The following is a 27,084-nucleotide window of genomic DNA, read 5'->3' as shown; positions in this document are numbered from 1 at the left end:
TTTCATTTAGATTGACAGCAGTAAGGACAGCGTGTGAAACAAAGGTCATGGATGTGGACTGTCACGTCTCGTTATTCCACACTGCTGTGCCACGTGTAGCACCTCCATATATCTAACAACAAGCTGTTCACTCATTCTCTAACACAAATGCACTGAATACACCTGGTACCACTTTGTATTTATAACTAATATCTTTATTAATGCTCAATAAATAATATATTAATGTTTTATAGATCAGTTGCAAGCCATTTATGACAACAGATTCTGGGTTGCCACAATCCTAATGGCTGGTATTTATCTTCTCTCTTTTTTTAATAATGCAAATGCATCATCACTTCGGCGGGTGTTCATGTTAATAAGTCGTTAATAACTGGTTATAAACATCAAGTCTGCATCATTTATTAATAGTAGCAAAGTAAAATAGTTGTGTAACTAATACTATACTTTATAAGTTAACAGAAAGTGTTCAGCCTACAAAACTTGCCTCGGAAAACGTCACTTTACACAAAAGATGTATCAGCTAATTACACTTTATTTGGTTATTAATATACAATTTAAATATAGGCAACAATAGAAACAATACTGTGTCTGTAGGTGGGGTTTTAGAATACACATCTATCGGGCAAAGGCTAAAGCTAAACGAATCATTTTTAAGCATTTGCTAACGGAGCGAAAGCCAAGGAACAACAACAGATTGGATCAGTACCCACATCGGCTGGCTGACATTATTCGCAATCAAACATGGATGTAATTAATGTAAAGGCTTAGTGAGTACATAGCCTATGATTCCTACGCTTATCCTCTTTGACCAATGAGAAAGAAAAGCCATTGGTGACCGGTAGTTTGACCACAAGCCTGTTAAAACAACTCGCTTTAAAGTTCATCGTCATAATCTTTATGGCATGTTTTAGCCGACGTGGCGTTATTGGAGCAGACCAGAGAGCTGTACGTATGACAAACACGCCACTGTCATGCCATTTGTGCTGAATCTTTTTTGCAATGTCTCATCAGCAGACCTTTAGATGTTTATTGATTGATCAAAAACTGGATATGGAGTCAGTTCATTTATGTACCCTAAATGTGAGCAGTATTTGCTGACACCAGCAGTGTTTAACATGCATCCAAAATGCAAGACGCTTACTGAGTGAAAAAGGTGAAAGTCCTCGATTCAGCAAATGAGAGAATTAACTACTGCAAGTGTTGACTGAGATTCAAGAGCTCAAAGTGAAATAGTCCCAGAGGGTTATTGGCGAAATAATGCAATTATTCTGCTGCAAAACAGATTCCATACGGTATCAAAACCACCGCAATCAACTTATACCTCAGGAGGTTGGACAAGATAAGCACAAAGTTACTTTTTGCGATCAGTTCTGACAAAGTTGATTGATGCCTTAGACCATGAGCTCAAGCTCAAAGTGAATGCCAGCGCTACAGAAGCAGGGAATGCTCACCTGAGTGGGACATTTAGAGGTGATGCTGGCTCAGCTCACACACTCCAACAGGAAAAACAGCTTTTGCGGCAAAAGCAAAAAAAGGGGCGAATGTCAAGTGTGCTTGAGATACTGTCAGAGCAAGACATGCACTTAAACAAGTCTGTTGTCTGTCCTCTGGGGGAGTTTATTGTCTCATTTTAGATGTTCCCTGATGTTTACATTTGAATGGTGGAAAGGGAACCAGTGTGGCGATGCCTTCCCCCTGACATCTGTGCGAATGCCTGACATCCACGGTCGAGTCTGTTAAGACGTTGAACCCGTTCTCAGTAATCCATTTACATGCGGACTAAGTGTGGAAATTGCTGTCGCATGCACATGTTTTTCTAGTGTCACACGTAAATGGAGAGGGGGGGTGTCGACTTTCCCTGCAGAGGCAGGGCTCACTTCTTTCTGGACACTTTCTGGATACTTGGAAGACGAAATGGAGTTTGATTTAAATTAAAACTCTCAGTTTAAAGCTCCTTTGAAGTATCAGGATAAGTAATGACACTGAACTGCGTAATCCCTGTGAGTCACTTAAAGACAGAGCGGGAAAGAGGAGGAACTGAGGCAGGTGAGTAATTGAAGGCTGCGAGGTTGGGATGGACTTACTGGTATCGCTCGGGTGTTATTTATCATGCATGGTGCTTGTGTCAGTGCTGCTATAAGGCTCAAAGCTGTGCTTAGTATTTGATAATGAATACTGGCACACGAAGTAATCATGTCCTTACATTCTAGTACCAGTATACAGGGCTGTGTAACAGCAGTTAAAGAAGGGACGGACACGCAGCTGGGGGCGATGAGTTGCAACATGCACACAATAAAAAAATAAAATAAAAACTCTAACATTTGAAATGAATATTAATAGTAAATGTGACAATGCAAGACAACGACAAAGTATAAAGCACATATATTATCCCATTGGATTTTAAAAGTGGGTTGTTTTTGAAAATGGCCACTTTTACTAGTTACTTTTTTTGGCTGGTAAAATATTTGACATGCCAGGTAAAGGAATATAAATTAACTTTATAATTTGTGAACTAAGAGAAGTCCTGAAGTGGTATGCAGATTTATGTTCTTAGACTAGCGGCTCTGCAAGCCGGTATTTAGGCACTTGAAGCTAAATGCTAACATCTGCAAGCTAACATGATCATAATGATAATATGCCGATGCTAAGCAGTTATGTTAACTGAGTTCACCATCTAAAAAGTGTTAGCGTGCTAACATTAGCAACTTGGCAATAAACAAAACAAAGTACAGCTGAGGCTGATGGGAATGTCGATAGTTTTGCATGGGTATTTGGTCACAAACCAATAAGAATAAGTGAAATGTTGACCTGAATGAAAGGTTATTCATTCTGAGGGGAACATAAAAGTCCGTACCAAATTTCATGGCAATCCATCAAATATTTGTGGTGATATTTCAGTCTGGAACACAGTGGTGGACCGATCGACCAACATTGCCGTCCCTTAAGCTAACATGGTTGAAAACCAATCTGGTTACAAATAGATTTCCTTTGGTATAATCTTACGAATCCAGGTGGTCTGAATCTTATTCTGTTGCTCTGCAGAGTAAGAAAAAAATGGACACTGGTAACCTTAGCTGTGCAGTGCACCACCGTGTCAGCATGGTGTGCAGAGAGAAGAGAAACAGGGGGCGAGGTCTCCCTCGTCCGGCAGTGGATTAGTGGATTTGGATTATCTGGGCAGACTAAATTACCCATTAGGGAAAATTGTAGCAAGCTCTTTCAGAGGAGCTGCTGACCACCCCCCCACACAATAGTGTGTACAGCATGGCTGGCACACATATGGGAGACACCCGAGTGACCAGAATCCGTAGCATTCACCACCGTTCATAGGAATGCCTTAAGACCCCAAAAGGTGCACCCACTGGGGAGTGAAGTGGCACATGTAGAGATGGTGCATGTGTCAGCAAAGCAGGATGTGTTTAAGAGCTGCTGATCATCACTTACTTGGTGGTGGGGGGGCACAGAGAATGACAGTGTGGTTGGGGGAGGGGTGGGAAGTGGTTTTGGCTAAGCTATTTTTATCTGGATTCCATGAAGACAGCTGCCATCCTCCCGAGTGTCGGTGAGACTTTCCATCACCAGGAACAGCGACACAAAAGAAAGAAGTCACTCTCACTATTGAGTATTTCTGTTACATTTGTGGGGTAATGATAATAAAAACAACTCTGTCATTAATGCTTTCATAGAGGCCAGTTGTGGATTGGGTGCTGAAAATCTCGTAATCTCATCCGGTTTAGCTGAAAGCATTACAGACTTTGGGCTCTGTAACTGCCCGTGTGCCTCTGTAATCTGCCCGTGTGTCCAACTGCAACTCTTTACCTGAGACATCAAATAGAGCGGCCGCTGATCAAACATCATTTGTGATAACGCTGCTTATTACGAGTCTTCAGACAGAAACACAAAACACATTTATCATTTATTTGTAGCCAATTCTCTGCAGGAAGTCTACCGTTTATATATATATATATATATATATATATATATATATATAAATATATATATTAAAGACCATCAGGGAATAAGGATTCGAACATTTCAGTATGTGGGTGAGTTCAGGTCACTTTTTTTATGACCGTGACATTCCCGACCCGTCTGGTGAGAGACCCAAGATAAGGATGACAGAGTGACGGTGACATGCTCCACAGCCATAAGCCGGGAATGTAATTCCGTCGGTGGTGGATCAAATGCCACAACATCGAGTCTCTCGATACAGCGCCGCGGATCCCCATCAGCATTCTCCCACAGCCCAATTTAGCACCGCATGCGAGTCAATGAATTCCTCCCTGAAGACGGAGGAATGAGCTGCATATCAAGGATTTAGCATTAATTAGTGAACAGTGTACACGCGGCTCGCTGCCGTGCTGTTCTTCATGCCACCTCGAGTTAAACAGAATTTAGTTTTGTATGACGATCCTTCAGAGGTGATTCTCCTCTGTATTAAGGAAATACTAAGCACAGCCGTGCTCTGTGATGCTGTGAAATTATGTTACAATGGACGTCAAGACGTTTTGGTAAACGTTAAACTCAATAAAATCAAAGTATCATCTCTCCACTTTGCAACATAACTTATCGAAGCAGCACGCTGAAGGCTGTAGATCATTTAACACTTTACTGCTTCCAAGAACATAAAGAGACACTACATTACACACTAATGTTGGTTTCTGTTCCGTTTCATAACTACGAGACAATAAACATAAACAATGAGCGATTAACATGATGCATTAAGAAATACAATTTTGAATAGACAAATATTTTGAGAAATGTTATTTATTACCACACTTTCATGTAAAAATATATCAATGGGGGGGGATTTACTGCAAAAATCATCTGAAAAGAAATATATAACTTTTTTCACCATTGACCACAATTCTTTGTGTTACAGTTTAGCATGTCGGGCTCATTTAATTTTGGTTGTAGGCAACATTTTTGACATTTATTTACAACCGTACTGACATATGCGACTGGACTGAATTTGAATTTGTATACACCTGCAGAGGACACCATTTCCCATCATTCAACGAAAGACTGAACTGTTCAGGAGATTAAAAGTTTTTGTGCATTTAATATGCTTAAAAGTGCAAAAACAAAAACTTACAAATGCTGGACACAAAATGAACTAGAAACCAAAAAGTTAAGTTTTCTATGATTTTTTAAAAAACCTTTGTCCTAAGAACATATTAAGATCAGGCATAAACTTCCCAAATGAACATATATAAGTAAATATAAATTGCAAAAACGTTTCCAATATATACAAAACCTTTCTAGAAAAGAAAATGCATGTATATCTTCTAATTCACTTTTCTTTATTTAGCCCGAATGCAACACAGTCTCCGCCCTATTCCCTTCACACATTATGTGGCACGAGGAGCTTGATTGCAGAAAGCACTGAAGCAGTGACGTGGACGTTTAATAAAACTAGCTTCTCCAACTGGCAAATGTTTGTGGACTTGATCTGGAAGAAGAAACGACAGACAAAGCAGAGAGGGAGAGATTATTGAGAAGAGTTTCAATGCCAGTTGTAATATTATTAGATTTATCACAAGCTCTGCACAATTGTTTTTGCATTTGAAGGTATGGTGCCGTTATTGGATTGAAATATTTCTGTCAGCATGAGATGGATAACGGCTTCAATAAAGTGTTGGAACCACAAGACCGATATTAAGTGATGCTGAGGAGCTTCATGTATTTAAAGAGGACAAAAAGGGGAAATTATTAAGGGATTAAAGAGGAAAAACAAACAAGCAGTCGAGCTGGACAGCTTCGTAAGAACAAGAACATGAACGTCTTTTGTAATTTATCAAATATCACTGAAATTGAAATGGAAAGAAAACGTTTTCTTTCAGCCAATGAACAATGTTGTACACGGTTATCTGATTTGAATATGGTTATTTTGTGGTCTGGTGTTTTGGGGTATTAAATTGTGGTTCTATATATATATATATATATAGTTTCAGTCAAATTATAGAGGCTTGTTTTGCATATTAACCAAAACAATAATAATAATCTAATCCAATGAATGAGTACAGTTTAGCAAAGCAGCATTGATATGAATGTACTATGCAGGGAAGTCACAAAAGAACAAGTGAAAAAGACGGAGAGAAGGATTATTAACAGCATGTGAACATGTCCGATGTGCTAAGCCTCGTCTCGAAACACTCCGGCACACTTCAGAGCGCATTTCACTGGAACACACCCCGGGGAACTCTGGCTGCCATGTGACACGCAGCAGCAAATGGAGAGCGAGAGAGAGAGAGAAGCAACACAAACGAAGGAGAGGTAGGAAGTGGGATTGAGGGACGAAAGACCGAAGCAGTAGTGATGGGAATGAAACTATAATCACAACGGGGCAATTAGTAAGGAAGAGCTAGGAGAATGATGTATATTTAGTACGGTAAATTTGATCTATTGGACATTTTTAATAGATTTTAATACAGTGAAATAGCATTAAAGCTCAGTTTGAATCTAAATGAATAAAGAGAAGGGAAAAGGCAAATAAAACGTAATAGACGAGGCGGTATTACATCTGAAAGGTTCTATGGGGAATCGTGTTGTGGTAGAAAGATGCGAGCTTCACCACAAGCACAACACACTGCTGCAAGGGACGAACAGGGACATGTGGGTCTGTCCATTCATTGGTTCACACACACACAAAAAGACATCAATTCAAATGAAATGTGTGGACCACACTTACTGGTTTGTAGAGCCAAAGGTGTTTCCAGAGAATCCTACCAAATGGAGAGAAGTGATTAATCGGGGGATCGTAGCAATAAAACATTACGACTGTGGAATTTGCACCCAAAAAAGGTGAAAACCCACAATTGTAATGCAATGCTCATTTCAGACGCACGATGAATCACCACATACTGGGTGGGCAACTACAATTAGGATTTGCACTGCTTGTATAAATTCATAGGATGAAAAATACTGGACTGAAAATGCTTCGTTGCCATTACTATGAATATACTGAAGAAGAATCGCATGCCGACTACACTTGAGCTACTGATCGTGCTGCTTAACAATATGTAACTAAGTGCTGCTGAGCAAGAGGACATTTGAAGACGACGAGGGAAGAAAAGAAGTAGCCGTCTCACCTCCCGCCTGCGGTGGCTGTTGTCCGAAGCCTGAGAAGCTGCTGGGCTGACTTCCAAACCCGGGGCCCTGTTGTTGTTGTTGTTGTTGTTGTTGTTGTTGTTGTTGTTGTTGGGCGAGGCCCTGTTGTTGGGCGAGGCCCCCGAACGACGGAGCGCTCTGAGTGGCTAGAGCGCCAAAGGACGGGCCGCTGGGCGGGGAGGCAAACCTGAAAACAGAAGCAGACACAGAAGGCTTGATGTGGTTAACAGCAACAAAAACTGTACACATTCCTTGTGTAGCTGCTACTGTGTGTGTGGATTGCGAGACAGGGGTTTAAGAGGTAATCCCACTCCCCTCGACTCCCATGGGGAAGAATAAGCAAAACAGAGGGGGGAGAGAGCGAGCAGGCCAGTTTAATCTGCAGGCAGCATGACCCTGGAGTGAGATTATCTGAGGGGGAATAATCTAGTCCTGCACAGTGCACCAGATGTTTGGGCTCATCAGAGCCACGCTCACTGTAACAAAACACATGGTGGACTCACAATGGTGATGAAGCTGGAGAAAGCATTAGAGCGGGATTAATGACAAGTAGGAGAAGATTTTTGATTTGGAACGAGTCTGATTTGGTGGGGGGCTGTAAGGAATTTTTCTGTCAAATTTAAAACTTAAATTTTGGGTTTGGAAGAAAACAAAACGTGTCTGTATTGCAGTGTGAAAGCAGCCTCCCTCAGTAAATGGACATGGTTTCAACGGGGCTACTAAAATTTGCTCCATTTGGTAAATTTGATCATCACTATAATGTATAATAGAGGGTTTAACGCCGTGGTGAATGGTGCTCTTCAGTAGCTTTATGTGTTATGTGTGAGTGATGGCGCACTGAGCGAGAGACGAAGCAGATGTTCCCTGCAAGCGAACATCAGCTGCTCTGCTCACGCCTCTGTATTACAAAAACGGTGCAGACATTCTCAACTCTCAGAGTAAACAGTTGGTTTAATGTGTTCCACTAAACCTTTTAACCTTTCACAGAGCACATTAAGTCCCTTACCCATATCCTCCCATATTGGCTGCCGCGGTTCCCTCTCCAAACACTTTACCAGCCGAGGGAACATGTTGTTGAGGAACCATGTTGTTGGGGAAGGAAGGGCTCGAGCCGAATGCTGCTCCACCACCAAATGCTTGGGAGCTCCCGAAGGAAGGGGGGCTTCCAAACACCGGGGCACTGCCAAAACCACCTGCAGGGAGGAAAACAGAAAAGTTTTGTAACAGAAACCAGCGGAACATATACATGGTCCTCAGCACTGTTTCACGAGCAAATAAATATTACAATTAGTATTGTTCATATCTCCAATACAAGTCAAAATGTTTCCCTATTGTATTTCACAAGAAGATACGGTGACAACAACGCGTCTTGTTGTTTACAGCACATGTTTCGAATCGACACACTGCGACAGCTTAAAGACGGGACGAGTACTTCTCACCAACTCAAAGCCACGGAGGTGGGCGTGGCCGGGGGGGAGAAGGGGTGGACTGAAATTACAGTCAGGCTAACCAGCAGGCCCGCAGTAAATAATTGATTGAGCTAATGTAACAAGATTACATTTCCCTGTACGTAGAACAGTGACGGGGCATTAGTGTGCTGAGTGGTACCGACATCCCAGTAGAGCTAACAAATAGCTGGGAGGGCTACCACAGCGACCAAGAGTGATAATGTTTCTTAAATAACTCATTCTAACTTTTTTTGGGGTATCAAATGTGCATATGCACTGTGACTCGGTGTGCTGAGAGGTAACCCTGCATCAGCAGTGTTCTAACAGGCAATGACACATCCTGACTAGCTCCCTGTCTGCTCTGCTGGGGTGAGGAGATAAGAGCCCCTTGCTGTAGCTCAGGTGATAAAGGAGAGAGCAATGTCAGCTGATGTGCAAGATGTCATTATGTGTAGAGGCCAAGGATTGCTATTATAGCCTTCCCACTATCACAGAACCTCACACATCGCTAAACCAGACCCCCCAAAAAATGTCAAACAGAGAATATCAAACACCTCTAATACGAGCCATATCGGGTGAATGTGTGTGGAATTATGAAATGATGTAATTACACCACTATTTACATTTGCTCGGCCTTTAGCTCAGTTCTAATTGAGAAAAGAAATCCCTACCTTAAGGACGTATGAATCGCATGAGTCTGGGTCTGAAAATGTCAGCACTATGAACGACACTATGAATGATAAAACGTTAACTGCAAACAAGCATCAATTGCATAGAGTGGATGAGAGCAGGGTGAGCCAATAAGAACCAAACTACTATTAGAATAAAAATGAACACGGGGGAAGCTGTACCTGATTTTGTCGGACTAGAGAAGGAGCCAAATCCCTGGGATGCGACGCTCCCTGCACCGGTGGTGAAGGTCCCGCTAGGTTTCTGCTCGCCGAAGGACGACTGTCCAAAACCAAAGGTCTTGGCACTGCTACTCCCAAACAGACTGGGTGCACCTAAAGGAGATTAAAGTTTTGTTTATTCTGCTTCAGTATGATGAAGCTGTGACACTCGCTCAACAATATGTGAACAGAAGTTGGAATAAAAATATTTGAGCCATCTTTTTGTACAGATGGCGTTAGCGTACCTGTCTGAGCGGGCTGCCCAAACCCTCCGGTGGGGACGTTGGTGCCGAATGGGTTCTTGTTGGCAGCGTCTTCGCTCGGTTTGCCTCCGAGGCCGGTGAAGAAGCCTCCACCGGCAGCTGAGCCCGCTGGGTTGGTGGCTGCATTTAAGCCAAACAGAGTCCCACCAGATGACGGCTGCTGCTGCTGCTGCTGGGAGAGAAATGTTAGTTAGACACTCTGTCCAGAAGAATGGAACTGGTTGCTCTATCATTCAATCAAAAAACTGTAAATAAATCAGTGGATGATACCTGGCCAAATACACTTCCGCTGCTAGCTTGTTGGCCAAACACAGGGTTGGCGGGGGAGCAGCCGAAAGCTGTAATTAAAAGAAAAATAGAGTCAAGACAGAGACAACCTCAGCGCGACTAGATGTCAGGAAGCGGATGATGCCATAGAAATGTTCTAGTAGCCGCTACACATATATATATATATATATATATATATATATATATATCTTCCTTTTCTTCCCCCGATATCATAAAACACAATAAGTGAACTCTGAGAGACAGGAGAGGCTGCGTCTTACTGCTGAGTCGATACATTAACATCAGCTGTCAAGACAAAGACATTCCCATAATATGCTGGGTATTCAGAGAATCTATGGGAATGAGACAACTCCCCTCAAGCCACCCTCTTTACCCCCCCCCCCCCCAAACCACCCAGGCAGGCAGTAAGTACACCACAGACACAATTGGATGTCTTCTCTGCTGCGAGATGACGGCTTTCCATCTGAAAGAAGTGTCACATTTGACGTCTGACGCTAGCTTAAACATCGTCAGACACAACTTAACTATTTGTAGCGGTGTAGTTCTGATTGGTATAATAGAACAGCACTTTTGAGTGACAACAACGTCTCCAGCTGACTTGTTGTTTTTACGGCTGACTGGTTCGAAATTGAGAACCTTGTGCACCCGATGCCTTTGAAAGCCTGGAGGTGTCGTTTTCCTTTATTTATAAATAGTCACAGGATTCCAATATAATACTGTGTTGTGGTGGAATAATGTAATGACTTCAGACGGGTTCAGTGTAGCATTAGTGACATTGGAACTGTAAATTGCATATGCCATAGAACACGGAAGACAAAAATGAAACTCAATGAGGAATCTGGGCATCTTTAATCTTTACAAAACTATTGCTTTATAGCTAGACTACCATTGCAACCCACAGATTTTTTAGAAATAAAACTGTTGGCCACAAATTCTCACCATATTTTAAGAATGAGCAGTAAGAAAAGAAGCGCATACTCACACTCACCTGACGGCTGTCCAAAGCTGAATCCTGTAGACGAGGATGTGGTGGTGTTACTCCCAAACACAGACCCTTGTCCGAACCCTGAGCTCTGGCCAAATGCCGGTGCAGTGGTTTGTCCGAACAGCCCCGAGCCAGTGCTGCTGGCTGTGATGGCACTGCTTGTGCCAAAGGAGAAGGAACTGGCGTTGGTGGCAGTAGCGTCACCAAACACACCTCCGCCAGCAGTCGCACTGTTAGAACTCGCTCCGAAGGCCGACTGGCTAAAAGAAAAGCCGCTGGGTGTTTCGGTGTTGCTGGCAGGCTGACCAAAGCCACTCACCTGGTCAAACACAGATTTGCCAAAACCAGTTCCAGTTGGTGTACCGAAGGGAGTTGAGCCAAAACCGGTGGATGCTGGCGCTGCTGGGGATGAGGGGGCCGCTGGGACCGCGGGGGCTGAAGGAGCTGGAGGAGCAACAGGTTGTCCAAACACACTGCTTCCAGCTGTAGTTGCTGTACTGTCAACAGTAAGGCTGGGGGTGGCAACTGCAGTGGCAACTGTGGTGATAACCGGTATAATACCAAGGGAACTGCTGTCTGTCATTGCAGGAGCAGGGTGAGTGAAAATGGAACCTGGTTTGTCAGAACTGGGCACCTGGAATGCTGTTGGAGCGACCTGGGAGACGGGTGCTACAGCAGGGGTGGCCGCAGCTGAAGTGGGCACAGGAGCAATGGCGGCGGCGGTGCTGTCTGGGGTGGCTTCTAATGCGGGAGCCGCACTGGCTGGTGCTGGAGCGGTGGCTTCAGTTGGTGCAGTGATGGAGGAGGGAAGGTTTGCGGTCAGGTTAAATGAGGCCAAAGGAGGTGTTGGTGCTGGAACTGCTGTGGCTTCTGTCGCAGTGGCGTCTGCTGCAGGCTCGAGTACTACAAAGGGACTGCCGCTGTCTCCAGCTGGTCTAGCAGCAGGTTCTTTTTCAGGGGGCGGTGTGGCTTCCGAAGGTCGCGGGGAAAACTTTGGTTCCTCTGAGGAGTCTGAAGGAGCTGCAAGGAGACTACCGAAAGACGTAGGTGAAGCTGAGGCAATGGAGCTAGACTGGGGAACAGAGAAGGCCTGCTTGGGGTTCGGTTCAGGAGGCTTGAACAAACTGCCTGACGCTGCTGCCCCCATGGACAAGTCTGCTACTGTAGAATCTTCTGCAGACTTCTGGAGACCTGAAGCAAAGCTAAACTGCGCCGCTCCCTTGCCTACACCAAGTGCCGTTTCCCCAAAGCTAAATGAGCCAGCAGCAGGTTTGGCGGCTGAATCTTTAGCCTCTTCTCCGTGGCCCACACGCAGTCCAGAGAAACTGCCCAGAGTCTCTCCTCCAATTGTCTTAAGGGGCTGTGGCTCTATCCTGAGGGCAGATGTGGCAAAGGCAGGTTTGTCCCCTGATGTGTTTGGAGGCTGGGTGGGAGACCCTGTGCCCAGAGCAGGGGAGGTGGATGTTGGGGTGAGGGCGAATGGCTCTTCTCCCGCCTGCCCAAACATCTTGCCATTTCCACCGAAGGAGAACTTATTCACATCCTTCACTGGAGAGACAAATAAGAAAAGGATGGGTGCGTGTACATTTGCCATCACCCTAAGTCAATTGAACGAGAAAACCAATCAAATCAAGCAAGAGGCGGGCTTTACTACTTTACCACTGACTTCCTGTTTTTATGCCGGTAGATATCGTTGGAACGGACATTGATATTAGCGATAGTTAATTACGATGATATATAGAATTTTCCCCTCCTCCTCATTCAGCAGCAAGAGCTCGACGTCTGCACTGAATCATTTTTCCCTCCATTATTTACATTTCATCGCTGCTCCCCCGGCTCATCAGCTGGTTTGCCTGACTCGCTTTGCCACGGTGCGTTTTTGAAGCGTCCGCGCCTGTTGCGCCGCGATCTGCCCCTAAGATTGTCTGATAGCAAGCTGCTGTATCGTCTTACCTTGTGACATTCCAGCTCCCTGAGTAACGGAAGCAAAACTGAAGCCTGCAGACCTGCAAGAGAACATTTAAGTCACAATGAACCAAGTGAAACTGAATATATGGGCAGAGTAATATTTCCAGAGGGATTGATATTGCCATAGCCAAATAGCCAAATGCAACCAATAGCTACGTCCACCCACAAGCTGATGGTCAAGTGCATTTTTAAATAATGGAAGGTCTTAGTTGGTCTCCCCAGATCACATTTGATTGGATACATACATTGATGATTATGAACATATAATATGCAACATGTTAGGCACACTTTATATTTCAGAATGCTTCTTTAAGTTTCATAATTGACTCACCCTGATGCAAAGGAGAAGCTTTTGCTGGTGCTTTGCTCTGCTGAGAAAGCAGGAGCCACTGAAGCATCTGTTTTAGACGATTGACCTGAAAGACACAGAAGTTTATTACCCGATATCAAGACAGAATCGTCACCTCCTTACACTCTTGTTTCCGTCTACACTCTGACATTGCGTTCACTCTAATCAATTTACAATCACTAGAGACCATATCATATCATATTCAAAGCTATTGAAATGGCATTCAGCAGCCCAAAAGTGAAGGAGATCGATTCAGAGATGTCAGGGTATTTCTCCCGTACAGACTCGGTGTCTATTCTGGGAGGATTTGTGTAAATGTTTTTAATTATTTGTAAGGGTTGGAGATTCACAATGTCCGTGATACGCCAACAAAGACGGCACAGAAAAGACGCTATGCTACGAGTCCCAACCCGGCATTACGCAGAAGCAGTACGACAGAAGTAAATAATACATTTTTTTCCAGACATCAAAGCAGAGTGCTGTTTCAAAGATATCAGTTCTTTTAATCGATTCAGAACAGCCTCGATCGCAGCAGCAGTGTTGCCTGTAGCGGCCTCCATTGCTGTTATTATTACTCCTCTGTTCCAGCGTACAGCGGCATTAGACCCGCCCCTGGTGCCGATTGGTTTATCATTAAAAAAACAAACAGCTTAGAGGAAACTATGTATGCTCCTGTATCTAAGCAGTGCTTACCAAACACAAAGCCTGTTTGTGGAGAGGTTGTGCTTTCATTGGACATCTTCTGGATACCTTGGGAAGGATTCTGTAAAGACAGTTTTTAAACGGGCATCGGCTATTAGAGGTTAATTCTGCAAAGTCTTAATACAGACAAACAGTATATCCATTGTGTATGATTAAAAGACCACAGGTTCCTCTGAACACACCGCTATATCTGCTGCAATTTGAAGGCAGATGTAGAGAAAAAGTGAGTGTTTATGTGCACACATGTGGCTGGAGATCAGTATGTTTTGGGTCATTCCCATTAAATTGAACCGTGACGAAGATTTGAGCGAGGAGTTCTCATGTCACCAAACTGCAATTTGTAACATCAACATGGGAGGGAGCTGGGGCATTTCTCACCCGTGTAGTTAATGGTCCGCCTTCGCATGTAAAACTGTCGGCAATCTGTGAATTGTCACAAGTTGAACAATCTTTAAAATTGCAGGCAGAGGAATACTAATACTGAATGTGCTTCATCTTAAGTGTTTAAAAGACAGCATGCAAACGGACAAAATACATTGAAGACATGTATGTGCGGCTGCACCAAACAGTTCCACTTGGAAATCTCAAACACTACAGGTGGTCAAGTCAATATTGTCATATTTCTTTTAATCAATTAACCTTCTTTTTAAGAGAATCAGATTGTGTACTGAATGACATACAGCTGTGTGGGTGTACAAACATATGACAAGATGATTGACAGCTTGGGGAGTGATGGGTAGATGTAGCACTCACTCGTTTGGCCTGGTTGGAAGACACTGTTGCAAAGACAGGAGCTGCTGGATCTGGTATTGATGAGCTGGGAAACAGAGCAGAACAAAGAGTGGAGAGAGCGTTCAGTGTTTGGTTTGTTAGAATTCTGTCCACGTGGATTCAATACAACTCACACATTAACATCTAGTGAGATGTTAATGTGTGAATGAGGTATGCACAACCAAAAACCTGCTCTCTGCTACCAAGTATTTCCTTTGTGTAGGATTCCTTAGCTCAAAGCCTAAATGAATGGTAGTTTAAATTTTAACCAAATCTTTAACAATGTCGATTTTGAAATTCTTTGTTTTGGTAAAACTAAATATATCGAGCTGGGAATCACATGAAGAAATGTCTGAACCGTTACACTACTGCGAGATAAAAGAGTAGGCGGGAATCAGAAAAAAAAAAAAAAAACACATTCAGAATCATCTTACTCTCACAATGCCTTGCTGTGCTCGTTAGTTATTGTGAGCAGGCTTTATTTGGGGAAAAGCCGCAAGGACGGACGGCCTGCCGAAATATCAAGCACAAAAAGTGGTGCACAGCCCAGTGAGGCAGAAAGAGGAAGGTGCAGGAGACTGGAAGGGGCAGAACGAGAGTGTGTGAGTCATGCAGTGAATTAAGAGTCCAATGAAAGACATGAAGAAGAAATGGAAGTGAAAAGGATAACGGTATTAAAAGAGACAATTAGACAGTGTGCATAGAGTGCAGTCTATTCACAGTTTTGTTTTGGCTCCATTCTACAGCATACTGTTTTTTTTTTTAAACATACTGTTATATATTACATCATTACGTCACTGTTTCATTTAAAATCCAGTGTGCTGGAGTAGAGCCATGACATACAAATAAGGGAGGTTTGTAAAAAATGCAGGAAATGGAAGCAGAATTTTGAGCTGAACATTAAAAAAAAGGTAAGACTAAATAGACAGTGATATTTATAAGTGTATAATTATATGGAAGAGATGGGATACTTGAGGAAAACAAGCTAGAAAGCAGAGCCTCGTGAGATTAGGTGGAGTCAGTGACCTGATAAATGTCTGCCGGGGAGACGCATTCAAAACAAGCAGCAAACCCCTGGAGGTCTACTCGCTGTATCACAAATAGATCCATGTGGATACTGGCAGGATTTAACCTCATATATATTATAGAACATGTTTAATAGTAGACTGTATATACATAGACAGGACAGATAGGATAAGATGGATAGATCAAAAAAAATAATTATTAAAAGAATAAAAAAATTTGCTTAAAAATTTGAATTTTCAAAAAACTAATTGAATTGATCTGCCACGTTAATTAAACATGTGATAATACGACTCTATTCCAATTCAAAGTGGACTGCATGAGAACCAGTTAGGACATACATTGCTAAAACGTGTCATCAGTTAGCGCCCACAAACTACAAATCTTGTGTGATTGTTTACAATTATTCTGTAAAATAAGACAATGAAAGTGTCTGTTTTGTTGATATCATTGTCACTGTATCATAAGAGCCATATCCAGACCTGAAATATTAAGCAAACACCACAGAACTTTGGCTGTATTCCTGACTTTAACTGCCTGAAACTTATAAAAGTAGTTGTCATAAGACTTATGTATATATATATATAGTTTACACTTCATTTATTCAAAACCTCCCCTACCGTAACACAACTATCTGTCACTAACTTAAGGAAATTTCCAGCCATAACTCAAAAGAAATCGATATAATTGTTGTGTTTACCTGATGATGTTGGAAACCGGCATAGGAGGCCCTTTGTCTCTGAGCTCCTGGACATTGACCACCTGAGGAACCGTCTTCAAAGTGGACTCTGTCAACGTAGTGACCACAGCTGGTACACACACACAAATGCATATGTAACCAAATCACACACAGATGGACATACAGTATATACACACAAACATATACATGTTTATATTTTAAAAAGGAACACACCAGGCAGGTGTAATTATATGAATTTGACATATCCATGGGGATTCATGCCTGGTTTGAATTGTACTGAAACAGTTTTGGTAAGTGATTCTAAGACATGATGGGGCAAGCACTGTGCTGGGTCGTTAAGCTACCAGGTTGATATTATTTCTGGAAGTCTGTGTCTCCCCCTGGTGAATTACAGCGGGCACAGCAATACAATATTATACAAACAGCTTCTTAGACACACAGTGTTGCCCAGAACAACTTAATACATCTCCCATTAACCATTTAAAAATAAACTAAGTAGTATTTTCAACTGCTCCCCCTACCTGTCTTCTGATTGGCCATCTGCCTGCGTAGAGCAGCAGTGGCTGCAGCCTGCTGGGCAGGGATGGTCCTCTCAGATGGTGGGGCTCCATGTTTTACCGTCTTTGTGGCGAGAGCAGTGCTGTCCGCCCCACTGAGGTTGATCTTATTGGTTGGAACTGAAATATCAATACAGCAACAGTTATGAAACAAAGCATGTCTGCTAGTGTTTGGCAGCAGTCCTCTCCTGGCTTTGAAGGACAACTTTAAAGGAATAGTTAGTGTGATTTACTCACTAGGGCTGGCAATAGGGCTCAGTCCGAAGGGTATTGGGTGGATTTTTGTTATGGGAGTTGACTGGATGGCCCCAAAGCCAGGCGCGATAGAGGGGGTCCTCACAACTATGGGGTGGCGGGGGTTGGACAATGCTGGAAGGATGACCGGAAGCGGTTCTGGCTGTAGCTCCTCCTCCAGCTCCAAGTCAGCTGGGTGAGGCTCCAGGGACTGGGACAGGGATGACGTAGAGCTCACATCGTCCAAGTCCTCGTAGTATTTAGGTGAAAGGAAGGCCGAGCGAGACAGGTTGGCTGGAGAGAGAATAGACGAAGAACATCTAGTTCACCGATAACCGTGGTATAGCTGTATTATGGTAATATTGTTATTTTTCTTTGTTTGACTGCTATTGGAGTCCATTTGAGAGTTTTCGTTTCACGGAATGACAAATTTAAAGTCAGTGGACCGAACTTACACAAGAAAAAATGACTTGTAACCCTTGTTAAAAATCAGTTTGTGCAAGACGTGTGTACCTGGTGCAGTTGAGCGGACAGGAGGCATCTGTCCCTTTGAGAGGAAGTTACGCAGCTGGGACTGTTTCACTGGTGAGATCTTGACTGCTGGAGAAACGTATATATGTAGTATATGCGGAAATTGAGAAATTTGATAGCCTTCATTATTTTTATACCAAAAATATATAAATGATACCTGGAGACTCGGATTTGGTTTTAGGCGGGGTGGTGTCCAGCCTGGCTTTCAGGAGTGCATCCCTTAAACTCTCAAGCTCGCTTTCCAAACTGTCATAAAACACAAATACAAGTTGTTTAGGTTGTGAACAACAACACATTTTCTAAAGAGCTGTTTGCAGTGTACTGGTGCAGATAATTACAAATCAATGTTAATGTCCCATTCCACACTGAATCTTAATAAAAATCTACAAAATGCAAAACTCATTCATCCCTGAAATGTTCACATTCCTCCATCTCTACGACTGTTCTTTGCCAGCTCCTACCCAGCAGTTGTTTCGGTGGCGGCGCTGCTGTTTATAGTTGGAGCGGTAGTCTTGTTGTAGAGGCGCAGTGAGGTGAGTTGCTTAATCAACTGGTCCAATCTGTTCTTCTGTTGGTTGATGATGTACAGGTTGTTGGCCAGCGTGGTGAACAGACCCTCACGCCCCGGCACGGCCATGTGTCTGTGAAGAAGATCATCATTTCATAACAAATTATACTTAAACACCAAGCTTTTCAGTACCAAATTCTTAAAATAGCAGAAGCTTTGTGCTTACTTCTGCTTTTTCTTCTTCTCAAGGTGTTTCTCCCACTCCACATCCAACACGTCATTGACGTCTTCCACAGCAAACGTGGCGTACTGGTAGAGCCTGCGAATCTCCTAAATAAGGAAAGAAAAATCAATGAAATAGAAGAAATGCTAGGAGTGTGTAGGCGACTCATTTAAAAGGCTTTACGAAGAGTATCGATTCATGCAAACATTTCACCTTGAGGTGCTCCTCGCTGCGGGGGTCCAGAGGTTTTTTGTACAGCAGCTGTCTGTAGTTTCTGTCTCTGCTCAGCTCACTCTGGGCCTTGGCTTCTTCTGCACCAGCAAAGCCCTCCAGCAAGGTGGTCTTCAGTGTACCAATGTCCCCATGGAGAGACTGTGAATGAGAAAATAACATGAATTCAACTAGGAGACACCACAGCAAACGTACGACAGTGAAACGTAAGACCATTGCATTGTGGGTAGGAGGCAGTTGTTGGGTGTGGGATTTAGTTTTGGTTTTCTAACCATGGTCTTACCTCTGTTGTTTCCTTAATCTCCAGGGTGAATATATGGAGGTCCTCCGACTCCTTCCTTAACTCCTTCATCTCCTCATTGGTGCCAACCTTGAAGTCAGCTCTCGCGCTTCGTGCCTTAAGATCGTCCAACTCCTTCTGGAAGTGTGCAATCTGATAACAAGACATGTTTAGTTATAGTTAACTTGGCAATCCTTTGTAAATGTAAGCATGACTGCTTCACGTGTGTCAGAGTTGTAGTATTAATGCAGTTACGAGTGAGCAGGAAATAGTCAATTAATCTAACCTTACCGATGTTATTGAGTCATTTAGTCTGATGTCATTAATGCTTTATAACTTGGGGTAAATTGTGCTGTTTGTGAACCAGTCTACCCAGTTTACATCATTATTATATCAGATTTTGATCAAGTGTCAGGCCAGATATGTCGACAATGATCTCTTTTACTCTACAATCTCAACGGGTCATATCTTAAGAAAACAAGCAAACATCAGTTCTGCAAGGTTAGCGCTAGCTAGCTAACCTAGCTCAGTTAGCTTACAATATGTAGCTAGCGTTCCGCTAGTATTTTTGTCCCCATATGGTTTGGGCCACGAGGAGAAGTGGTGCATGGTACTCTAGTGTGTATTGGATGATGTGTCTCACCTCCTCCAATATACCGGCCATAATGGGATCGGAGTCTTTCTTTTGCTGCAGCTGCTTCTCCAGGGCCTTCACACTAACAGCTGCCTGCACGGAGAAGTAATAAATAAAGTAGATTAAAACCAGTAGGAAACACACAAAAAAGCTAAAACGTCTGTATTTTTAACACAATTAACACTATGGTTCTTTAAATACTAGGGTGAGGCTCAGTGCCTTCCTACGGTGGATACTATAGAATAGGAGTAGAAGGGTAAATCTAACAATTTAACGCTTCATCCACACACGTGCTCTCTAGAGCGCCATTTGTTCTAATCCTATTTCTATGGTAGATATATTTATCTTTTGACATATTTTTTAAATAACTAAAAAGGTCTCGTCAATGTATGAACAGATAAAACCCTTCAGAATAAACAGATAGGACCTGTGGAGTTTGGACACGGCCCTGGGCAGCAGGAGCAGGTTTCTGGACGACTGCGGGCGGCATGCTGGTTTGAACTGGACGCACTGGGGCTGAGACACAACCAACAGCATTAGAATCACAAGCCCGAGCCATGAAACACTTACCATTTAAAGAATTCTTTGATCAAATATCAAAGAAGAATGACTGCAGCAGGCTTACTCAATACAGCTGGTGGCTTAGCGACTGAGAGCAGAGGGGCGGTCAGACTACTGGAACTGGGAGCAACTGTTTTGGGCAGCGGGGGATTGAAGGAGAAAGACTGCGGGGACGCTGCTGGGGTCTCCAGTGCTGAAAACCTAGGGAAAGAGCAGACAGATTTTCTGAGTCTTTGTATGTATGTATACAAACGTCAATGTCTCCATTGCAATACCGTGATAAATGATAGGTCCAAAATGACTTACCTCTCATTTAGATTCAGTTTTACTGCTGATGGGGAGGCAGCAGCAATGCTCTGGGGTGTTTGAACTGGAACTGGGGCTGCCATCGCAGATGGTTTGATGGAAGGGGTGAAAGAAAATGCTGAAAGAGCATCAGCGGCAGGTTTGGAGGCAAACGAAAAGCCAAGGGACCCCGATCCAAAAGGTGCGGGCACCCCCATTGAGAAAGGTGGAGGAGCAGAGGTGGCGCATGTCGTCGGGACCGAGAAACTGAAGCCCGATGACGGTGCCATGGATGTCGCGGGAGCAGCGGGAACCATGCTGAACGGGGCAGCGGAGAACGATGCAGCGGGGGCTGGAGGGGTGGAAGCAGCTGCTAAATGAAGACCGAGGTTCGGGAATGGAGCGAGGGCAGATGGGATGGAGGCAGCAATTCTGGGTGGTTGGGCTGCCAAAGAACCTGTGAACAGAAAATAAAGTGGCTCTCATTTGACCTAATCACACGCTGGGCAAGTTGTGTCGACAAGACCAAGTCACTTTTCTCATGGTTCTTTCTTTGGCACAAAATGTGTTGAGCCCTTTAGGAGTAAAAGCAAGCACTTCACAGTCTAGTCGAAGATGGTTTGGCTTGATTGACGGGTCTCTCAGGCTGTGAAACCAAACTCCACTTAAAAATGCCCCTTTAGAAACCAACGGGTGGCATGTCAGATGATACGTCCATGAATTTCAACAGCCTTTGATGGCATCACACCAGAAAAAGGAAAATCTTGCAAACACTGACTGACAAGACTGCATTAGATGACTATCTCTTCAGGAAATGTATCACTTCACGTCACAGGCTCTCTCACCTGGCTTGGGCAGTCTCTCCCCCTCCAAGGCGAGGACAGTGGGAGCTGAGACCAGTTGCTTAACCCCAGGATTGAGGTTGAGCAGAGCAAATGGGCAGAGCAATCCCTCCGTGGACAGCATCAGCATCGTGGGCGCTGGAGGCAAGGTCTTCTCATCAGCTGTGAGAGGGTGGAAAGATGGGAGACAGACATTCAGACAGAGAAACACCATAGTCTACATGATGTGCAGAGAAAGACTTAACAGCAAGTGCTTTATGCTCACTATGCCATGTTCAAAATGCTGTTTGTGACTCATTCTGCCCCCCCAGTGGTTAAAACAAGTACCCAGAGTTCAGTTCAAATAAGGGACAACCGTCCTAAGATGCCTCATTTGGTAAAGCAGTCCATCGCATCGCCCCAATCTCTTCACACCCACTTCCCTGCACTCTCCAAAAATCATGCAGTGCGCTGTGGGCTGAAGAACCAAATGGCAAAACCCAGCCTAAACCAACATTTAAATTATGTCTGAGTGTTCACACTCCGAATTAAAGATGCATTAGTCAGAGTTGAGACGCATCAAAAAAAGTACACTTTGTCCTCTACAGCTTTCTCAAATTTTCCTGAAGTATAACTTCATCTGTGGGTGACAGCAGTAGCTGCTCTTCAAAGACGTTCCAGTGTTTGATTCATTACCGCTGACTCACCTCTCTGACTATTGTCCTCTGCTTTACATATTTAATATGCAAAATACGTATTCATGCAAACACAGCAAATGCGTCACAAAATAAAATGATCCTAAGTTATACACAAAATAAGCACACAACGCAGAGAACAAAACCAAAAAACAATAGCATCCTAGTTTGTGTTGTATTTCAGTTTATGGAACTAGAGTCCAAAGTTAATGAGAAGTGAAAGTGGTGACAGCGAGCGAGCAGAAGGGAGCGGCACATCGTAAACCTCATCAGCATTCTGCAACCGGATCGTCTGGGCTTTGTTGTTTGTTGTGGTCCTCTAGCTTGCCTGAGACATTTTAATGAGGGCATTTTTTTTTCTCTAACTCTTGTTCCCCTCCCCTCACTTTCCCTTTCTAACGTCTCACTTCAGATAAAGGTTTTGATCAGACTATAATCATGTCAAAATGTTGCTTCAATTGCAGGTTGTTGTTTTCTTTGTTTGCTGGGGAGGGAGTTCTTGGAGTGACGGGGAGAGATGGGGCGAGACAGCAACAGCAGCTCTACGTGAGCGTCTGGCAGACAAAGGCATTTAAGATAGAACAGTGTACTGAGACGGCAGCTTATCTATATTCTTTACACACGCTGCAATACAGCACTGCAGTGGATGCTGTATGCACAAAGAAACCTGATGGATTTCAGCCTCATCTGATCATTAGGGGAGTATTGAACATAACTTTTAAGTGCTAAAACAGACTTTACTAGGCTCCACAATTGGTGTTATTTCGCCAAAATTGGTCAACTGACCACCACCTTTAGTGTCGGCTTTGCCAAAGGGAATTAAAGACAACCATTGGGGGAAAGTGCAATGGTATTGTGTCAATGTGCAAATCTGGTCAGGCAAGTGAAGAGAGTGACTTACTGATGTGGATCTCCTGCTGGCTGGTGAGGTCTATGGCTAAGCCGAGGGGCAGAGTGTCTTCATTCGTCTCGGTCACTGGAAGCTCAGCCCGACTCGCGTCTTCCAGGATCCAGAGCTCCCAGTTCTAAAAAGGACAACGATCAGTCATGGTCATCACAGTCTTTGAACAAGTCGAATTCTACACTTAAGACCGAAGATAACACTATTTGTTTTGTAGTGGAGACCTCATACAGTAAATTGGAAAAACTTCAGGATATCCACAAGCTGTCCTTAAGAAGGCTAGTTAAGCAATCGGCATTGGGTTTACTTCACTCCTGGAATTTAAATGGAAAAATACACCTTTAATTTCTAGTTATATTACTAGTATAGGTACCTTGTCCTCTGGTCTGGCGGATATGACGCTGACTTCAATGGAAGCCGCTGATGCCGCAAACACAAGGTCCCTGGATGAAATAAATAGGTGAAGCAAAACATTACACCAATTCAACAGGACACTGAAATAAATCAAACTTAAGCTGATAAACAACACAATGATCGTGCTTTTGGGTGGCTCCTCTAAATGGTGGTCATTCTTACCAGTCCTCCACATGGCTCAGAAAGTAGTGGTGCTGTCGCTCAGTGCAGCTGCCGTACACCGTGTCACTAAAGTTCAGATACTTTGTCTCTATCTTCTCATCCTTCTTCTACAAAAAACAAAAACATAAACAAATCACACTTCAACACATTTGCTTCATGTACATTCACACGCTGGAACAACAGATGAAACGTCTGTATGGTGGAAGCATACTAGCTGCTTAATGGTTTAATTTTACCAGAAAGAACGCCACCACAGATACTGAGAAGTACATGCTGGTCATTAGACATCCAGCTGTGATTTAAAATGTTAAAATACTCAGCCACACAGTTGAAATGAACATGGAGACCTCAGTAGCTCTATGAAACCAACAACAGCCTTATACTGTATGGCTTAGCCGTCATTTGCATGAAGCGTCCTACTCAAATTACAATACTTACAGAGGCGCATGGGAGCTGCAGTAGCAGCCTATATGTGCCTACAGAGCCACTACACAAGAATACGGTGACAGCACAAAGCGTGTGGCCTTCAAAGCTACAATATAGAATCTGGCAGAGCATCTAATGCTACACTGGTTTCTTCACCTTGCTGTTGTGGCCATGTGGAGAAAATATCTTCAATCAAACACGAAACATTCACGTGAATTTCAAAAGGAAATATATTTAACTTCATTGAAGACTGGAGGGGTGAAACCCGGCAATAACCCAAATGTGATTGGGTGGAGTGTGGATGTAGGGCGTACTCACAGGAAGGGAGATCAACACTAGCTCGGGAGGGGTCTCCAGGGACCCATCTGCAGCAGCGTAAACCACCGCAAACACAAAGGTTCTCAGCCACAGCACATCCAGAACTGTGAGAGACAACGGGAAGGAGAGGCATTAGCCGCAGATGGGATTCAAACACAGTCATGAAAGTCAAACTAAATGACGTAACATGTATTATACTGGTTTTATATGCATTTCATAATCAAGCTCAGTTTTCGGGCGTACAACACAGCTGTTAACACGTTTTTATTGGTCTTACCTTTGACAGGTTGGTCAGAGGTGTAGAAGTGTGGACATGGGATACATTTTTTCTCTTCCAGTGCCTTTTCAGAGGAGGAGAAAGTCAGTTATCCATCTTGTCAGTCATTGAATGCTGCAGCTCTGACGGAGCAATGAGTGCTTTATTCTTAATCACGGTGATTTAGGTTCACTTACTGGTGTATACTGACTGACTGTGGAATTCATTTTTCCTGCAGCGACTTGTTTTCCTTTTGGACTCCAGCAAACTGTGTGAAACAAAGTACATTAACTAAAGATATAAGGAGAACAGGTGAACTCAACTAGTATGCGCAGCCTCCCACTTACTACATGTGATGCCGCTTGAAGCTGGTAGCTCAGCCTGCACTCTGACACCGTCGGTAACATCCAAAATCATCAAACGGCCGTCAGACAGAGAGGCAGCCAACATGGACACCTGTCCAGGATTCCACTTCAGGTCTTGCACTACAGTGCCGGGGGGTACTGCTGGCAGTAAGGATGCAAATGGAAGCTTCTGTGGTCTCGCCTGGAAAGGCAAAAAGAAAAGTTGAATAAATGAACATCGGGGAAAGAGAAGTAGTCACATTTAAAATGTAGACTATGCCCATCTGCAGTAGAGGTTCACAAACTTTGGATTAATGAATTTGAATTGAATTTTAAATAACTGCTGAATGTGTTTTCTTAATATTCGGGGCTGCTGCACATAATTGGATAGCTCTGGATGATAATGTCAGCATAAAAAGTTCACCAAATGTCCATTGGAACAGAGTCAGCACATCGGACAAATACTTAGTGGAGGATCGTGGTGATCCCGAGACCTTCAGTGCTGCACAGCTAGCCGATCTTCAACCATCTGTTCATGTTTGTTAAGTAAACAAACACATATAAATACTAAAGCAGTCACCTTGTTCACGAAGGTGCGGACGTCATAGAATGTGAGGGACAAGCCCGCCCCCTCAGACATGCCACACACTGACAAAGTGAGCTCATCACAGCTGAGAGCCAAGTGGTGCAGAGCCAGTTCCACAGTCACCTCCGCCAACGCCGCTATCCCCTCGACTAGAACAGAAGAGGAACATTTGATTGCATTGTGGGAAAGAGACATGGGAAACTAGATTGGATAAATATTCAAATTCAAAACTGTACGGTCACACGCATACTTATTTCGTTGGCGTTGCCGTCAAACGTATCAGCAGACAGGATGTCTCGAGTTTGGTAAACTTTGAATGTTCTGTCGAGCCCGACGAAAGTTAAACCAAATTTGTTCGAGATGGTGAGCAGACTGCTTCTTTCTCTCGGCAAATCTTCAGCAGGGTCAAAGACTCTCGTTTTCTTCATCTGACGAAACTGAAAATCCTGAAGAAGGAAACACACAAGTACTGATTGTTACTTTAGGGTGAACAGTTAGGGGTGGTTCACGTTATGTGGTTCCAGTTCAATAACTGCAAACTAAACCGTACCTCCCTCTAGGATGAAATGCAATACAGTACAAGAAACATTTCTTTAACTGTGGGAAACATGAAGCGGCCTGCTTTGCTTTTAAACAAGTAGCTGACCTACTTTCAACTTGACTGGTTGGTGCACAAGTCGGGTAACGTTAAGTGACGCAGAGTCTCAAAATGAAAGTTTAAACCTAGGTTGACGCAGGCACGTCACGTTAGCTAATGATGCTAAGCTATATCTTAGTTACTAAACTTGACAAGTGTTAAATGTCTTAATTTCACACACAGGACATTGTTAAGTCCCATACTGTCACGTTAACGTTCAACTCTTTAATGAGAATAACGTTACAAGATGTGGCGGATGTGCTAATAGCTAACGTGTTAGCATAAGTAGCTGGCTACAACGTCAGAAGATAAAAGTAGGTTTTTCTTTACTTTTAAGCGGTTAACAACGTCTCTAACTGTTATTGTGTCCAAGTTAATATGGCTCCTTAACGTTGTATGCTTTGTGGTGTGGTTATCTAAACGGAAAACATAAACCAGGCCAGCTAGCCAACCAGCTAAGCTAGCCGGAACCATAGAACTCAGTGCGAGCTAACATTAGCTCACACATGCTAACTTGTCAACACAACTTGTAGATAACGTCATACCTTCATTTCCCTCTCAGGAGGGGAGTCTGTGTCGTCACTCATTTTGAGGGACAGAAGCTGTTGCTTCTCCTGTAGATCTCTTGTATTTTGTTTATTCTCTCCTTGTCTGTATCTGAGACAATTTTCCGATCAACTTTTAGTCTGTCAGCGCAGCTGAACACACGCCGCGCGATTTTGCCATAGAAAAAACGTCACAGCTACGCAGGATGACAAGTAGATCCCAGAGCACCCTGAGACCACACGAGCTCGACTACACCTCCTCTACAAAATGGGGACAATTTCTGGCATATTTTTGGAATAATGTAGGGTACTATTTAAAGACAAACACAAAATAGATCAAGCTCCAATGCAGATTAAAAAAAAGAAGAATTTATGAAAAAATTACGTTAACAAATTCCCCCCCACAACACTATTACCAAGCCATTACTCCACTTTTCT

At 43.4% G+C, this 27,084-nt stretch overlaps 1 protein-coding gene across 10 annotated transcripts; it reads right to left on the bottom strand.

The window, feature by feature from the left end:
- Nucleotides 1-4,751: 4,751 nt before the first annotated feature.
- nup214 (nucleoporin 214) lies at nucleotides 4,752-26,842 on the bottom strand. 10 transcript variants are annotated; one of them, XM_076086908.1, is made up of 37 exons: nucleotides 26,647-26,842; nucleotides 25,715-25,910; nucleotides 25,459-25,613; nucleotides 24,882-25,080; nucleotides 24,732-24,802; nucleotides 24,556-24,619; nucleotides 24,279-24,382; nucleotides 23,535-23,641; nucleotides 23,332-23,401; nucleotides 22,959-23,082; nucleotides 21,387-21,545; nucleotides 20,563-20,998; nucleotides 20,321-20,457; nucleotides 20,123-20,211; nucleotides 19,705-19,788; nucleotides 19,065-19,214; nucleotides 18,764-18,922; nucleotides 18,554-18,657; nucleotides 18,281-18,460; nucleotides 17,977-18,065; nucleotides 17,802-17,888; nucleotides 17,292-17,582; nucleotides 17,019-17,174; nucleotides 16,498-16,606; nucleotides 14,757-14,820; nucleotides 14,382-14,426; nucleotides 13,995-14,064; nucleotides 13,284-13,368; nucleotides 12,938-12,990; nucleotides 10,988-12,532; nucleotides 9,982-10,049; nucleotides 9,694-9,886; nucleotides 9,410-9,562; nucleotides 8,117-8,303; nucleotides 7,092-7,297; nucleotides 6,692-6,725; nucleotides 4,752-5,452 (listed from the first exon to the last, which is right to left on the bottom strand). In XM_076086908.1, the coding sequence occupies exons 1-37, from the start codon at nucleotides 26,686-26,688 to the stop codon at nucleotides 5,416-5,418; spliced, it is 6,102 nt and encodes a 2,033-aa protein (XP_075943023.1). In that variant the 5' UTR covers nucleotides 26,689-26,842; the 3' UTR covers nucleotides 4,752-5,415. The 10 variants fall into 10 exon arrangements, with proteins under 10 accessions (XP_075943023.1, XP_075943040.1, XP_075942995.1 ...); XM_076086925.1 differs by having other exon boundaries at nucleotides 9,694-9,880; XM_076086880.1 differs by having other exon boundaries at nucleotides 10,982-12,532; nucleotides 26,647-26,841.
- Nucleotides 26,843-27,084: the final 242 nt, after the last annotated feature.

This window comes from Anarhichas minor, unplaced genomic scaffold (assembly GCF_050575085.1).
Source record: "Anarhichas minor isolate MPS153535 unplaced genomic scaffold, ASM5057508v1 ptg000002l, whole genome shotgun sequence".
Classification (NCBI taxonomy): Eukaryota; Metazoa; Chordata; class Actinopteri; order Perciformes; family Anarhichadidae; genus Anarhichas; species Anarhichas minor.
The sequence above is the reverse complement of the archived record's forward strand: the minus strand, read 5'-3'. Positions and strand labels throughout refer to the sequence as shown.